General features: G+C 44.4%; 1 protein-coding gene across 1 annotated transcript in view; it reads left to right on the forward strand.

The window, feature by feature from the left end:
• The window catches only part of snapc4 (small nuclear RNA activating complex, polypeptide 4), a 41,937-nt gene that overhangs the window by 8,554 nt on the left and 17,579 nt on the right, over positions 1 to 15,804 (forward strand). The window contains exons 6-17 of the mRNA XM_085787960.1: positions 175 to 297; positions 1,640 to 1,783; positions 1,903 to 1,987; positions 4,349 to 4,430; positions 4,790 to 4,891; positions 4,985 to 5,057; positions 8,317 to 8,481; positions 11,171 to 11,321; positions 12,489 to 12,595; positions 12,688 to 12,782; positions 15,428 to 15,522; positions 15,627 to 15,730. Coding sequence (XP_085644086.1) covers positions 175 to 297; positions 1,640 to 1,783; positions 1,903 to 1,987; positions 4,349 to 4,430; positions 4,790 to 4,891; positions 4,985 to 5,057; positions 8,317 to 8,481; positions 11,171 to 11,321; positions 12,489 to 12,595; positions 12,688 to 12,782; positions 15,428 to 15,522; positions 15,627 to 15,730 — 1,326 coding nt within the window. The remainder of the gene's footprint in view (positions 1 to 174; positions 298 to 1,639; positions 1,784 to 1,902; positions 1,988 to 4,348; positions 4,431 to 4,789; positions 4,892 to 4,984; positions 5,058 to 8,316; positions 8,482 to 11,170; positions 11,322 to 12,488; positions 12,596 to 12,687; positions 12,783 to 15,427; positions 15,523 to 15,626; positions 15,731 to 15,804) is intronic.

A 15,804-nucleotide genomic window follows, 5' to 3' on the forward strand; every position in this document is an offset into this window, starting at 1 on the left:
AGACGAATGACCACACAAAAAAACAAGTTGAGTTGATGTGGTTCCTCAGTTGATGGGTCAGTAGTTTATTGTGTGTGTCTCTCTGTTTGTCTGTGTGTGTGTGTGTGTGTGTGTCTCTCTGTGTGTGTGTGTGTGTGTGTGTGTGTGTGTGTGTGTGTGTCTCTCTCTGTGCAGAGCGACCTGGGTCTGTCTCAGTCCGTGGACTCGTGTCTCCAGATGAACCTGGTTTATCAGCAGGTGGTTCAGGAGACGCTGCAGCAGCTGGAGACCATGCTGACTCACAACCACAGACAACAGGTACAGACACACAACCACAGACACACAACCACAGACAACAGGTACAGACACAACTACAGACACACAACCACAGACACACAACTACAGACACACAACTACAGACAACACTGCCCTACTAAGCCAGACCGCAGTAACTACACGAACAGCGAAACTGAGAAAAATGGCTTTAAAGTTTTTTGATTTGCCTTCCAGATGTGTTGTAGGTAGATTAGTGAAAATACACAGATTTGACAGGTTTTCATTAAGTAATATTCATGCAATTAAATATATGACCACATATTTTACATTTGACCCCTAAAAAGCCGATACTGCGCTCTGGTGCCAGGTTTCATTAAACAGATAGACAGGTAGCCTAATGCTGAGGCAAAGTGCAGTAAGTGTTGTTTTCTTCCAGCTTTCATTACTTAAAGCAGAAGTAAGTGATATATTTGTGTTGATCTAAGTCTTAAATAGTTGTATCTTCCGACAGCAATCACTTCTATAGAGTGTTTGGTCTGAAACACGGGTCTGTCAGTCACTCTGCTCTGCTCTGAGCCCAGGAGAAAACATTTATCGTATCCTACAGTTTTTATCCAATGAGGAGAGAGAACGGCATGCAGGGCTGTGTGTGCAGCCAAGGGATGCGCCTGAATGTGGTGACGTAGGGACAAGGACTGTTATGGTGCGTTCAAGGAAACTCGTAACTGGTGTTTTTCCGACCTGTGAAGTGGTACCAGTTCGATCTGGTACGAGTTCACGGGTCAGAAGTTATGAGTGGCCGTTATAGTGACTTTCACCGGTAAAACAGGTCGGAGAAACACGAGTGGGTTGCCTGGAACGCTACAAAGTCGTAAGTCGTGACTTGAAGCTGTAATTTACGATTTCAAAAGCCTGCCTGGAACGCAGCATTAGCCAAAACCACCGGACCACTTACTTCTGCTTTAATTAACTTTGGCCACCTCAAAAATTATTAATGATTTGACAGTACAACCTTTAGTGAGCTAACATTTAATGTCCAGTGTTTAGCTAAAGAGTTATGTGCTGGTGCTAACCTGCCGGAGCTAATGTTAGCTAGCTACCGTAACTGGCTAGCAGTGTGTAATAGAGCAGTAGCTGCAGCTGAAGTACAGGGAAAAAGAGGCAAGTTTTGAGTGTGATTTTGTACCTCATATCTCTAAAACTGAGCAAAATTGACCGCTGAAAATTTTACCAAAGATAAAACATTTATTGACAATTTCAATTTCACAAAAAACTCAATTTGGAATTTTCACGTAGTTACTGCAGTCTCGGTCTGGCTTAGCAGGGCAGGGCAGACACAACCACAGACAGCAGGTCAGTAGTGATGATGTCGTCCTCTCTGTAGAAGGAAGTAGTGACTCAGCTGTCTGGACCAATCAGAGAGCCGTCGGCCAGAGAACAGCCCGGCCCCTCCTCCTACCAGCAGCCAATCACCATGTTCCTGGGCCGCTTCCTCAAACCCTACTTCAAAGACAAGCTGACGGGACTGGTGAGACTCACACACACACACACACACACACACACACACACACACACACACACACACACACACACACACTGTTGCCAGGCGACCAGGCGACCAATGAGAGCGTGTCTCTGTGTGTCCAGGGTCCACCAGCCAATCAGGAGACCAAGGACAAGGCCAACATGATGACCGGTTGTCTGGACGACAGGAAGCTCAAAGTCAAACGATGTGAGTCCACCTGTCTGTCTCTCTACCTGTCTGTCTCTACCTGCCTGTCTGTCTCTCTACCTGTCTATAGGTGCGTTTCCATTTCCGCTTGAAATGCGCAAAACCTAAATATCGAAATTAAAAACTGGTAATGGAAACACCTACATTTCGAAAAAACTCTCAAATATCGCTAAAACGTTTTTACGCTCTCATGAGGTGGTTTTTCCAACTCATCGATAACAAACGTGTATCGCAAAAGTGTAATGGAAACACTTTTTTTGCTTTTCTACACGTCACCGGAGTTGTGTGTGTCCACAGCTGTGTGGAACATGTCCCCTCTAGTCACATAAACCAGTACGGGTGTGTGGAACAGAACACGTCCCCTTTAGTCACATAAACCAGTACGGGTGTGTGGAACATGTCCCCTTTAGTCACATAAACCAGTACGGGTGTGTGGAACATGTCTCCTTTAGTCACATAAACCAGTACGGGTGTGTGGAACATGTCCCCTCTAGTCACATAAACCAGTACGGGTGTGTGGAACATGTCCCCTCTAGTCACATAAACCAGTACGGGTGTGTGGGACATGTCCCCTCTAGTCACATAAACCAGTACGGGTGTGTGGAACATGTCCCCTCTAGTCACATAAACCAGTACGGGTGTGTGGAACATGTCCCCTCTAGTCACATAAACCAGTACGGGTGTGTGGGACATGTCCCCTTTAGTCACATAAACCAGTACGGGTGTGTGGGACATGTCCCCTCTAGTCACATAAACCAGTACGGGTGTGTGGAACATGTCCCCTCTAGTCACATAAACCAGTACGGGTGTGTGGGACATGTCCCCTCTAGTCACATAAACCAGTACGGGTGTGTGGAACATGTCCCCTCTAGTCACATAAACCAGTACGGGTGTGTGGAACATGTCCCCTCTAGTCACATAAACCAGTACGGGTGTGTGGGACATGTCCCCTCTAGTCACATAAACCAGTACGGGTGTGTGGAACATGTCCCCTCTAGTCACATAAACCAGTACGGGTGTGTGGAACATGTCCCCTTTAGTCACATAAACCAGTACGGGTGTGTGGAACATGTCCCCTCTAGTCACATAAACCAGTACGGGTGTGTGGAACATGTCCCCTCTAGTCACATAAACCAGTACGGGTGTGTGGGACATGTCCCCTCTAGTCACATAAACCAGTACGGGTGTGTGGAACATGTCCCCTCTAGTCACATAAACCAGTACGGGTGTGTGGGACATGTCCCCTCTAGTCACATAAACCAGTACGGGTGTGTGGAACATGTCCCCTCTAGTCACATAAACCAGTACGGGTGTGTGGAACATGTCCCCTTTAGTCACATAAACCAGTACGGGTGTGTGGAACATGTCCCCTCTAGTCACATAAACCAGTACGGGTGTGTGGGACATGTCCCCTCTAGTCACATAAACCAGTACGGGTGTGTGGAACATGTCCCCTTTAGTCACATAAACCAGTACGGGTGTGTGGGACATGTCCCCTCTAGTCACATAAACCAGTACGGGTGTGTGGAACATGTCCCCTCTAGTCACATAAACCAGTACGGGTGTGTGGAACATGTCCCCTTTAGTCACATAAACCAGTACGGGTGTGTGGGACATGTCCCCTCTAGTCACATAAACCAGTACGGGTGTGTGGAACATGTCCCCTCTAGTCACATAAACCAGTACGGGTGTGTGGGACATGTCCCCTCTAGTCACATAAACCAGTACGGGTGTGTGGGACATGTCCCCTCTAGTCACATAAACCAGTACGGGTGTGTGGAACATGTCCCCTCTAGTCACATAAACCAGTACGGGTGTGTGGGACATGTCCCCTCTAGTCACATAAACCAGTACGGGTGTGTGGAACATGTCCCCTCTAGTCACATAAACCAGTACGGGTGTGTGGGACATGTCCCCTCTAGTCACATAAACCAGTACGGGTGTGTGGAACATGTCCCCTCTAGTCACATAAACCAGTACGGGTGTGTGGGACATGTCCCCTCTAGTCACATAAACCAGTACGGGTGTGTGGACACAAGCACCTCATCACCGCTGCCAGCGCCACACGGGTTTTGCCTTTCACCAATCAAGCGCTGTTTTTCGTCTTTGTTAAAAACAGCTGTAGAAGCTGAGATCGCTGTGCCGTCACCATAGAAACGCAAGACGCATTATGGCTCATTCGCAAAATACCTTTCAATGGAAACACCTGCAAATAGCAATTGCACTTTTTCGAAGTTTCAGAAATATCACTTTTATTTTGCGAAAATCTGTATTGGAAACGCAGCTACACTCTCTGTGTCTCTGACTTGTCTGTCTCTCTACCTGTCTGTCTCTAACCTGTCTGTCTCTCTGTGTGTCTAGGGGAGAGCTGGCAGAAGACTCTGCTCATCCACTCTGTGTCCAGAGACAGTCTGAGGAGACACGTCCAACCCAAACTCTCTAAGTAACTGCTGCTGCTGCTGTTAAAGGGACAACGAGGAGTTTTGTAAAAGCGAAGTGTTTCCTCACCATAAACGGAGATTCGGCGGCGTTATTCTCATGACTCGCCACGAAACCGAAAGTAAAGAAACGCTGGTCGGCTCGCCCAGCATTTCCACCACCACTAATAATAACAAAATAACCATAGAGACAAAACCATAGATTTATCTAAAATGGACCATTAACAAGTGGTAACGGAGATTCATCCACATTAATATCAGACTTTTTATAACCAAATAGAAACTCCTGGTTGTCCCTTTAAAGACATGTTATAAACATATATGTATATATGTATATGTAATACCTGTCCCTCTGTCCCTCCAGGTTGGACTACCTGAGTCAGAAGCTGTCGGTAGCGAAGGAGACAGACAGGCAGCAGCTGAGAGAGCAGATCGACGGTTTGGAGAGAGACATCGAGACGCTGAGGTGAGGACACGTGTCCCAGTGAGACGGCAGCGTAACCCTAACCCTCAGTTGTCATGGTAACACAGGTCTGTCTGTCTGTCTCTGATTGGCCAGAGGGAGGAAGGAGGAGGAGCTGATTGGTGATCGAGATGAAGAACATGACTGGCAGAAGATCTCCAACATTGATGTAAGTTTAAAATCATCCAATCAAAAAGAATATAGGCCTACTACTGCTAGTTCAACCTCCCATGTGTGTTGATATTCTCTAATCAACCTGTGTTTTTCTAATATACATCCCAGTTCTTATGTTTCTTCTGGTCTATTGAAGTTAAAGCAGATATCAATGGAATGTTTTTGTTAATATAAGTCCTAAATAGTCCTATTTTCCGTCAGCAATCACTTACATGAAGTATTTCAGCCTAAACACGAGTCTCTCCGTCACTCTGCTCTGCTGTAACCCGAGGAGAAAATTTTCCTTGTGGGATACAAGTGTTATCCAATGAGGGGAGAGAACGGCATGAAGGGCTGTGTGTGCAGCCAAGGGATGCGCGTGAATGTGGTGACGTAGCACGAGGACCAATTGATGCCTGACAAGGGCGGGGGCTGCTAACTCATGGTGCGTTCAAGGAAACTCGTACTTTGTGTTTTTCCTTCCTGTGAAGTCATACCAGTTCGATCTGGTACGAGTTCACGGGTCGGAAGTTACGAGTGGCCGTTATAGGGAACTTTCACAGACAACAGGACGGTAAAAACACGAGCTACGGGTTACCTGGAACGCTACCAAGTCGTAGTTGTGACTTGAAGCTGTAACTTACGGTTTCAAAAGCCTGCCTTGAACACAGCATTAGCCGAAACGGCCGTGCCGCTGTTATCTGCTTTAACTAAAAAAATACATATAGATATTTTTTCATTGCTGGTATTGTGCCATATCTTACTAAATATTTTATTGTTTTGGGGGTAAAAAAAAAAAAAAGAAGCACTACAGAGTTAATAATACAGTATTAGACATGTGACTACCAAATGTCAACTATTTGGGTTTTGTTTTTGTCTTTTTGATTTAAAAAAAAAAAAAAAAAGAGAAAAAAAAAAATCATATTTTTAAGATTTTGGTCGTCTTTTATTTTCATTTATTTATTATTCATTTTTAATTTTCTCATTGTTGGTATTATGCTATATCTTAGCAAAATATTATTATTATTTTTTTTAGGGGGTTTTTAAAAAGTGCCTAGAAAGTGACTACCAAATGTCTACTGAATCTTTGGTTTTGTTTTTTTTTGGTTTAAGAAAAAAGGGGGGGGGGACAAAAACAAAAAAACAACTGGTTTTTACCTGTGCAACACAGGTGTGTTCATCGTGGTACCTCATATGTTGTACACGCTCTTCAGTAAGGCTGAGGTTTATGTGGAGCAGTAAAATCGTCCTCTACTTTCGAAAGTGATAAATTGTTCTGTGTGGTTTTGAAAATACTCAGTACGCCACTGTTAGACTTCGTTCTTTACATTTACTTCCTTTAACACGTGTAATGGATGTTTCATATGTGTACTGTACCTTGCATTGAATAAAAATTGTAAATTAAAAAAAAAAAAAATCATCCAATCAGATGCCAGGGATCGTAGAGGCCCCAGGTCACCATGGTTGTGTCCCCCCCCCTCCTCTCTCTCTAGTGACCAGTTGTTGTAGTGGTGTCTGAATGTTTAGTGATTATTAATGTTCACTATCTAGTGACTGAATCTATCCCATAATTCACCGCCACATGTAGTGAACATCCCATGGTCACTAACCGGAGCAAGATATCCCATCATGCATTGCAGTCACGGATCGCCGTTACCACAGCAACCGGTGTAGCTACCAAATAAATGCAGTAGTGACCGGTGTAGCTACCAAATAAATGCAGTAGTGACCGGTGTAGCTACCAAATAAATGAAGTAGTGACCGGTGTAGCTACCAAATAAATGCAGTAGTGACCGGTGTAGCTACCAAATAAATGCAGTAGTGACCGGTGTAGCTACCAAATAAATGCAGTAGTGACCGGTGTAGCTACCAAATAAATGAAGTAGTGACCGGTGTAGCTACCAAATAAATGCAGTAGTGACCGGTGTAGCTACCAAATAAATGCAGTAGTGACCGGTGTAGCTACCAAATAAATGCAGTAGTGACCGGTGTAGCTACCAAATAAATGCAGTAGTGACCGGTGTAGCTACCAAATAAATGAAGTAGTGACCGGTGTAGCTACCAAATAAATGAAGTAGTGACCGGTGTAGCTACCAAATAAATGAAGTAGTGACCGGTGTAGCTACCAAATAAATGAAGTAGTGACCGGTGTAGCTACCAAATAAATGAAGTAGTGACCGGTGTAGCTACCAAATAAATGCAGTAGTGACCGGTGTAGCTACCAAATAAATGCAGTAGTGACCGGTGTAGCTACCAAATAAATGCAGTAGTGACCGGTACCAAATAAATGCAGTAGTGCAGCAGCCTCAGTAAATGTGTCCAGCTGCCAGAGTTGTCCGGTTGCAGCTTCCACAGACTCCCACAACAAACGTCAGAGCAAATTTCCTAACAAGTGTTATAAACTGACCACAGACTCTGGATAGCGATGCTAATTCCTGTTAGCCCGTCTATGGTGTTTTACATTATACGTTAGCATCAAGCTAGCGGACTTTATGCTTAGTTGTGACACTGGCTGTGTGTGTTTTGAACGTTGTTTCAAACTATGTGGGTTTGATTGAACATCTTTGATGCTTAAATATATATATTACCGCTTAATATATTGCTTTACTCCTCTTTTTATGTTGGTACCTACCTACCATGGTTGTATCCATGGTAACTACACCGGCCGTTACGATCGCGGTCGGAACTTTTTAATTACGCAACGTAATACGCCATTAATGGTGCGGTGGAGTAGTGTCAGAAAGTGTTTTTTCATTTGACCAGTGAGTCACTATATTGAATTCACTATATAGAGAGTAGGGAGGAGGGAATGAGGGAGTGATTTAGGACAGTGGTTCTCAAACTTTTTTAGATTAAGGACCCCTAAACTGACACAAATTAGACCACGGACCCCCCATTGGACAACATTTTGAAACAAACACCAGAAATACACAAATATTTGTTCTGAGACTGAATAACGTTACTTTTTTTAGTCAATGTACGTTCAAATTAGGGCCAATGGTGTGAAATTTTGAAACAATTTAGAGAAATTTCTGAAAAAAAAATGTAATATTTTGTACTTATTGAAAAAATAAAGTGGTAAAATTTCAAGAAAACGTTCGAGACCCCGTTGAACCCTCTCAAGGACCCCTGGGGGTCCCCGAACCCCACTTTGAGAACCACTGATTTAGGACACAACCCTGGTGTCTCTCACCTGTCTGTCTGTCTGTCTGTCTGTCTCTCTGTCTCTCACCTGTCTGTCTCTCTGACCTGTCTCACCTGTCTCTCCGTCTCAGTTCGAGGGGACGCGGGAGGCCGAGGACATCCAGAGGTTCTGGCAGAACTTCCTCCACCCGTCGGTCAGGAAGAGTCCGTGGAGCCGGGAGGAGGTGGAGCAGCTGGAGGAGCTGAGCAGGAAACACCAGGAGACGCACTGGGAGGAGGTCGCTACGGAGCTGGAGGTGAGACCTGTCTGTCTCTCTCTGACCTGTCTGTCTCTCAATTTCAATTTCAATTCAATTAGCTTTATTGGCATGACTGTGATATACAATATTGCCAAAGCATTGGCGCAGCAATACAAATACAACAACAAATACATAGATGGTTAAAGCAGAAGTCAGGTGAATGTTTGTGTTAATCTAAGTCTTAAATAGTTGTATCTTCCGACAGCAATCACTTCTACAGAGTGTTTGGTCTGAAACACGGGTCTGTCAGTCACTCTGCTCTGCTCTGAGCCCAGGAGAAAACTTTCCTTGTATCCTACAACCTTTATCCAATGAGGAGAGAGAACGGCATAAAGGGGCAGTCCTCTCTGTGTGTGCAGCCAAGGGATGCGCCTGAATGTGGTGACGTAGGGACGAGGACCAATAGATCCATGACGAGGGCGGGGGCTGCTAACTCCATCTGCTGACAAGACGTTATGGTGCGTTCAAGGAAACTCGTATTTTTCCGACCTGTGAAGTGGTACCAGTTGGATCTGGTACGAGTTCACGGGTCAGAAGTTACGAGTGGCCGTTATAGTGACTTTCACAGGTAAAACAGGTCGGAGAAACACGAGTGGGTTGTCTGGAACGCTACGAAGTCGTAAGTCGTGACTTGAAGCTGTAATTTACGGTTTCAAAAGCCTGCCTGGAACGCAGCATTAGCCAAAACCACCGGATCGCTTACTTCTGCTTTAATTAATCAGTAATAATATAGAATAAATAAGTAAAAAAAATAAAAAAATATATATATATATCTCTCTCTCTGACCTGTCTGTCTCTAACCTGTCTGTCTCTCTACCTGTCTGTCTGTCTCTCTACCTGTCTGTCTCTCTACCTGTCTGTCTGTCTCTCTACCTGTCTGTCTCTAACCTGTCTGTCTCTAACCTGTCTGTCTCTAACCTGTCTGTCTCTCTGACCTGTCTGTCTCTAACCTGTCTGTCTCTCTACCTGTCTGTCTGTCTCTCTACCTGTCTGTCTCTCTACCTGTCTGTCTGTCTCTCTACCTGTCTGTCTCTAACCTGTCTGTCTCTAACCTGTCTGTCTCTAACCTGTCTGTCTCTCTAACCTGTCTGTCTCTAACCTGTCTGTCTCTCTACCTGTCTGTCTCTCTACCTGTCTGTCTGTCTCTCTACCTGTCTGTCTCTAACCTGTCTGTCTCTCTAACCTGTCTGTCTCTAACCTGTCTGTCTCTCTACCTGTCTGTCTCTCTAACCTGTCTGTCTCTCTAACCTGTCTGTCTCTCACCTGTCTGTCTCTCTAACCTGTCTGTCTCTCTACCTGTCTGTCTCTAACCTGTCTGTCTCTCTACCTGTCTGTCTCTCTACCTGTCTGTCTCTCTACCTGTCTGTCTCTCTAACCTGTCTGTCTCTCTAACCTGTCTGTCTCTCTACCTGTCTGTCTCTCTAACCTGTCTGTCTCTCTACCTGTCTGTCTCTAACCTGTCTGTCTCTCTAACCTGTCTGTCTCTCTAACCTGTCTGTCTCTCTACCTGTCTGTCTCTAACCTGTCTGTCTCTCTACCTGTCTGTCTCTCTACCTGTCTGTCTCTCTACCTGTCTGTCTCTAACCTGTCTGTCTCTAACCTGTCTGTCTCTCTGACCTGTCTGTCTCTCTACCTGTCTGTCTCTCTGACCTGTCTGTCTCTAACCTGTCTGTCTCTCTAACCTGTCTGTCTCTCTACCTGTCTGTCTCTCTACCTGTCTGTCTCTAACCTGTCTGTCTCTCTAACCTGTCTGTCTCTCTACCTGTCTGTCTCTAACCTGTCTGTCTCTCTACCTGTCTGTCTCTAACCTGTCTGTCTCTCTAACCTGTCTGTCTCTCTACCTGTCTGTCTCTAACCTGTCTGTCTCTCTACCTGTCTGTCTCTCTGACCTGTCTGTCTCTAACCTGTCTGTCTCTCTAACCTGTCTGTCTCTCTACCTGTCTGTCTCTCTACCTGTCTGTCTCTAACCTGTCTGTCTCTCTACCTGTCTGTCTCTCTAACCTGTCTGTCTCTCTACCTGTCTGTCTCTCTACCTGTCTGTCTCTCTACCTGTCTGTCTGTCTCTCTACCTGTCTGTCTCTAACCTGTCTGTCTCTCTAACCTGTCTGTCTCTCTACCTGTCTGTCTCTCTACCTGTCTGTCTCTCTACCTGTCTGTCTCTCTACCTGTCTGTCTCTACCTGTCTGTCTCTCTACCTGTCTGTCTCTCTACCTGTCTGTCTCTAACCTGTCTGTCTCTCTAACCTGTCTGTCTCTCTAACCTGTCTGTCTCTCTACCTGTCTGTCTGTCTCTAACCTGTCTGTCTCTCTCACCTGTCTCTCTCTAACCTGTCTGTCTCTCTACCTGTCTGTCTCTCTACCTGTCTGTCTGTCTCTCTGACCTGTCTGTCTCTAACCTGTCTGTCTCTCTAACCTGTCTGTCTCTCTACCTGTCTGTCTCTCTACCTGTCTGTCTCTCTACCTGTCTGTCTCTCTACCTGTCTGTCTCTACCTGTCTGTCTCTCTACCTGTCTGTCTCTCTACCTGTCTGTCTCTAACCTGTCTGTCTCTCTAACCTGTCTGTCTCTCTAACCTGTCTGTCTCTCTACCTGTCTGTCTGTCTCTCTACCTGTCTGTCTCTCTGACCTGTCTGTCTCTCTACCTGTCTGTCTCTAACCTGTCTGTCTCTCTACCTGTCTGTCTCTCAGACGGGGAGGACAGCCTTCATGTGTCTGCAGACGTTCCAGCGCTTCGTCTCGTCCTCGTTGAAACGCGGCTCGTGGACTGAGGCTGAAGACGACCAGCTCAGAGAACTCGTCCACAAGATGAGGATCGGGAACTTCGTCCCCTACACGCAGAGTAATGACATCACACCACGACGTCACCGTGACAACCTGTCTGTCTGTCTGTCTGTCTGTCTGTTAGGGCTGGGACGATACGCTTTTCTCCCGATTCGATTCTTCTATGATTTTTTGGATGGCGATTCAATTTAAATTGCGATTCTACAATATTGCCGATTCTCTCTATGATTTTTAGTCTTTAGCGTTTTTAACATTTATCTGCACACAAACACTGTAGCAGCCTATAAATGAACATACTCCATTATAAAGTGAACTTAAACCCTTTTCAAAACCTGGACTCTCTGGATGTTAAAAAGGCGAACAAATGCACATTGCACAATATTTAAAAAATTTTTTTTTAAAAATCTATTTTTGTAAAAAAATAATCTATTTAAACCAGCACTAAGTAACTTTTCAACCTTCATATAATATTTTCATAACTTTTGTGATGGTACATCGACTTACACCAGGTTGAATGACACCTCTGTCGTGGCCTGAGGGGGTCTGTATCATTATGGTCTGTATCTCTTTCTCTGGCACTAAGCAGCTTTGAGGAGCATGGTAGGAACCCTGCTCTCACTTCACTTTCACTTTCACTTTTGCGAGTCACAACAAGGAGGGAACAGGCAAAACGGCACTTTAGCAATGGATTATGTTTGTGTTTTCACTTTGAAATGATCCACTGGAAACAGAAACTTAGTTTTGATGTCTTCTGTTAATTTTAATGCAGGATATTTACAGGGCTTCACGCTAGTGCTCATGGGAAATGGAGTCTTCCTTCAGGCAAAACACTACCGCTTTGGTCCACAGGCGCCGCCAAACTCAACCAAAACTGAAAGTTCTTTAGTACTGCTTTAAAAATCGTCAAAAAAGATATCGCGATATTTATGTAACAACATCTCTGTCCTGGGTGATGATCCCTCCTCTGTTGCTCACCCTGAGCTTTCTCCTGGTTTTCCCTGTTAAAAGGGTTTTTTATGGAGTTTTTCCTCAGTGGATGTGAGGGTCTAAGGACAGAGGATGTTGTTACGATGCCATGTAAAGCCCTTTGAGACAAACTGTTGGTAAAAATGGGCTATACAGATAAAATTGCCTTGCCTTGCCTTATGTGAATCGATTTTTTCTCCCACCCCTACTGTCTGTCTGTCTCTCTACCTGTCTGTCTCTCTACCTGTCTGTCTCTCAGTGAGCTACTTCATGGAGGGGCGGGACCCTGCTCAGCTGATCTACAGGTGGAACCAGGTGTTGGACCCGAGTCTGAAGAAAGGCCCGTGGACCAAAGAGGAGGACCAGGTAGGCAGGGGGCGGAGCTTAGACACTCAGGACTGTCTGTCCCTCACCTGTCTCCCCCTCACCTGTCTGTCTCTCACCTGTCTGTCTCTCAGCTGCTGCTTCAGGCCGTCTCTCGTCACGGGGTGAAGAACTGGTGCAAGATTCGGTTTGAGGTTCCTGGTCGGACGGACGGCGCCTGTAGAGACAGGTGAGTCCTGAGGAGGGAAATTACAGGTGGGAAACTCAGGTATCACATCAGAGCTCCGACTTTCAGACTTGACGTCATGACAACATCAAAACATGGCGGCCCTCGTCTTAAACGGTTAGAATTTAGACATTTGAAGTTCTTTGTTGAGGTTTGAATGCATATTTGTTGTGTATTATTGCAGTAGCCGATATGAAATACGTTTATATTAAGCTGTGATTGTTGTATGGTGTTTCAGTTTCAGTTTAATTTATTTGACAAGGGACAATGTACATTAATAAAACATTGTAAAAAACAAATGTAAATGCACCAGAGTTAGCTAAAAAAGCTAGTTTTCATCGCCAGTCTCTCTGCCTGATGATAAAAGGCAACCTTTAAAGGGATAGTTCACCCTAGAATGATATTTCGCTCATTATCTACTCACCCTCATGTTGACTAAGGGCTGGAAGAAGTTTCAGAGTCCTCCGTCCCTTCTCTGAGTTACAGGGGGTCTTGGTGTAGCAGTGCATGTCCATATAACGGTTGTAAAGGGACACCGGAGCTCTTCGTAAAAAAACACACACAAAAAAACATCCAAATACCTCCATGATGCTCGTATGTAATGTCCGTCTTGTGCTGAAGCCCCAAATTGCGTAATTGTCCCGAAAAAAATTAAATAAGTCTATATTTTAAGCATGTTTGTAGCATTAGCTCTGTGTCTGTTGTCCGGTCTTCCGCTGCCAGCGCGCATGCGCAACCAGACTGAGACTCGAGTCGGTCTCAGTGCGAACCTTGCGCATGCGCGCTGGCAGCGGAAGACCGGACAACAGACACAGAGCTAATGCTACAAACATGCTTAAAATATAGACTTATTTAATTTTTTTCGGGACAATTACGCAATTTGGGGCTTCAGCACAAGACGGACATTACATACGAGCATCATGGAGGTATTTGGATGTTTTTTTGTGTGTGTTTTTTTTACGAAGAGCTCTGGTGTCCCTTTACAACCGTTGCCTTGAAATGCACTGCTACGCCAAGACCCCCTGTAACTCAGAGAAGGGACGGAGGACTCTGAAACTTCTTCCAGCCCTTAGTCAACATGAGGGTGAGTAGATAATGAGCGAAATATCATTCTAGGGTGAACTATCCCTTTAAGAAAAAAGCAACAATGAGGTAAAATACCAAAGACATATTAATAAATATACATTTGTAAGACAATACACACATTTGCGATAGCACCAAAAGACCAAGGACACATTCAATTCACATTAATAAATATACATTTGTAAGACAATAACACACGTGAAATTGTGTTCCTCGTATGTGACGGAAATAAGGTTTAACTGTTATCAAGGCTGTAACATTATATGTGTATATTCAGCGATGATCCACAATACGCCAAACTTCCTTCAGGTATCCATGTTTTTTTTTTTCTTCCAAGTTCCTGCAGCGTGAACGCAATGATGTCGGAAGTCGCAAATTTTCGAGTTGGGAATTCCGACCTCTGATTTGTTATGAACGCAGCATGAGCAGGGTTCTTACTGATCCTTAAAAAGTCTTAAAAGGCATTGAATTCATTAATCTAAAAACAAGGCCTTAATCGGCATTAAATGTCTTAAATCAATTTTTCAAACGTCTTAAAAATGTTAACACATGGTGAGTGGTATTTTATGGTTGTAATTAGTCTCAAATCTCAAAATAATTGGTAACATTCTGACATAGAGAAGTTAGTGGCGGCCGTCAACGCTAAATTTCTCACCGCCACCAGCTCCCGAGTCAGTTTTTTTTTTTTTTTCGGAAGTCTTATGCATTTATTTTGAAAGGACAGCTGTGGAAAACCCGTGCGAGTTTGTAGTTTTCACCAAAGTCCGTTACTTTTAATGGAAACACACAGAACTCAGATTTCTTTTAATGCGCATCAGTTCCCAGTTATTTGAATCACTTTGGATGGAAACATACGAACGAGCAAACGTGTCCTTTTTAGTTTATCATCTCCTCTCCACAACTACACAGCTGTTAAATGATGTCACTCGCTCACTCATAGCCCCCCCCCCCCCCATTTATTCATGTAGCAGTTGCTTTACCTTGGACCACATAGGAAAGTGGGTAAAATTGTCCCTAACTCTATGTATGTGGTGATGGTTTTTTTCTTTCTTTTTTTGCATTTGTGTTTCAATCAATCAATCAATCAATCAATCAATCAATTTGTTTATTTGGGGCATGTCAATTAAAATCATCATCATCCCACTTCTCTAATCTTAGTTCAAATAATACAATACACATGGCCGAAAGAGAAAGCGGGAGAAGCAAAAGCTGATCTAGTCCCGCCCCCATTACCCACAGAATAAAATCTTTTCATAATCAGATCTCATCATAATCTTTTTCTTTTGTTTTTGCTTTTTTACATTTTGATATAGTATTCTTTTACTTATGACATTTGACATAACATGTTACAGCAGTAGGTAGTTTGCAGATCATATCATAATCTTTTCGTTTTTGGTTGATTGCATTTGTGTTTAATGTGAAGTCGGTCTTGAATTTTATTTCAAGTGGCATTAAAAACGTCTTAAAAAGTTTTAAATTTAACTTGGCTTAAGCTGTAGGAACCCTGATGAGTATGTGTGTGTGTTCCTCAGGTAACGTGTGTGTGTGTGTGTGTGTGTGTGTAGGTATCATGACTGTCTGAAGGATGGAATAAAGAGAGGAGCGTTTGACCAAGAGGAGAGACAACTGCTGCTGCAGCTCGTCCACAAACATGGAGTCGGTGAGTCACAGTTAAAGTTACAGCCTCGTACTTCAAGGCCCCGCCCACTGTCTGTCTGAACTGTGACATCACTTCCTGTTTGTCTCTCTATTGCGTGGCTGCAGGTCGTTGGGCGAAGATCGCCGCCGAGATCCCAAACCGCTTTGACGCTCAGTGTCTGAGGGAGTGGAGGAAGCTGAGCCGACAGCTGCCCCTCGCTGCTGCTCAGGTACACTCACCTGTTACACCTGTTGCACCTGTTGCCCCTGTTGCACCTGTTGCACCTGTTGCACCTGTTGCACC

The sequence above is a fragment of the Trachurus japonicus genome, chromosome 9 (assembly GCF_045865225.1).
Source record: "Trachurus japonicus isolate A0001 chromosome 9, Traja_1.0".
NCBI classification, from domain to species: domain Eukaryota; kingdom Metazoa; phylum Chordata; class Actinopteri; order Carangiformes; family Carangidae; genus Trachurus; species Trachurus japonicus.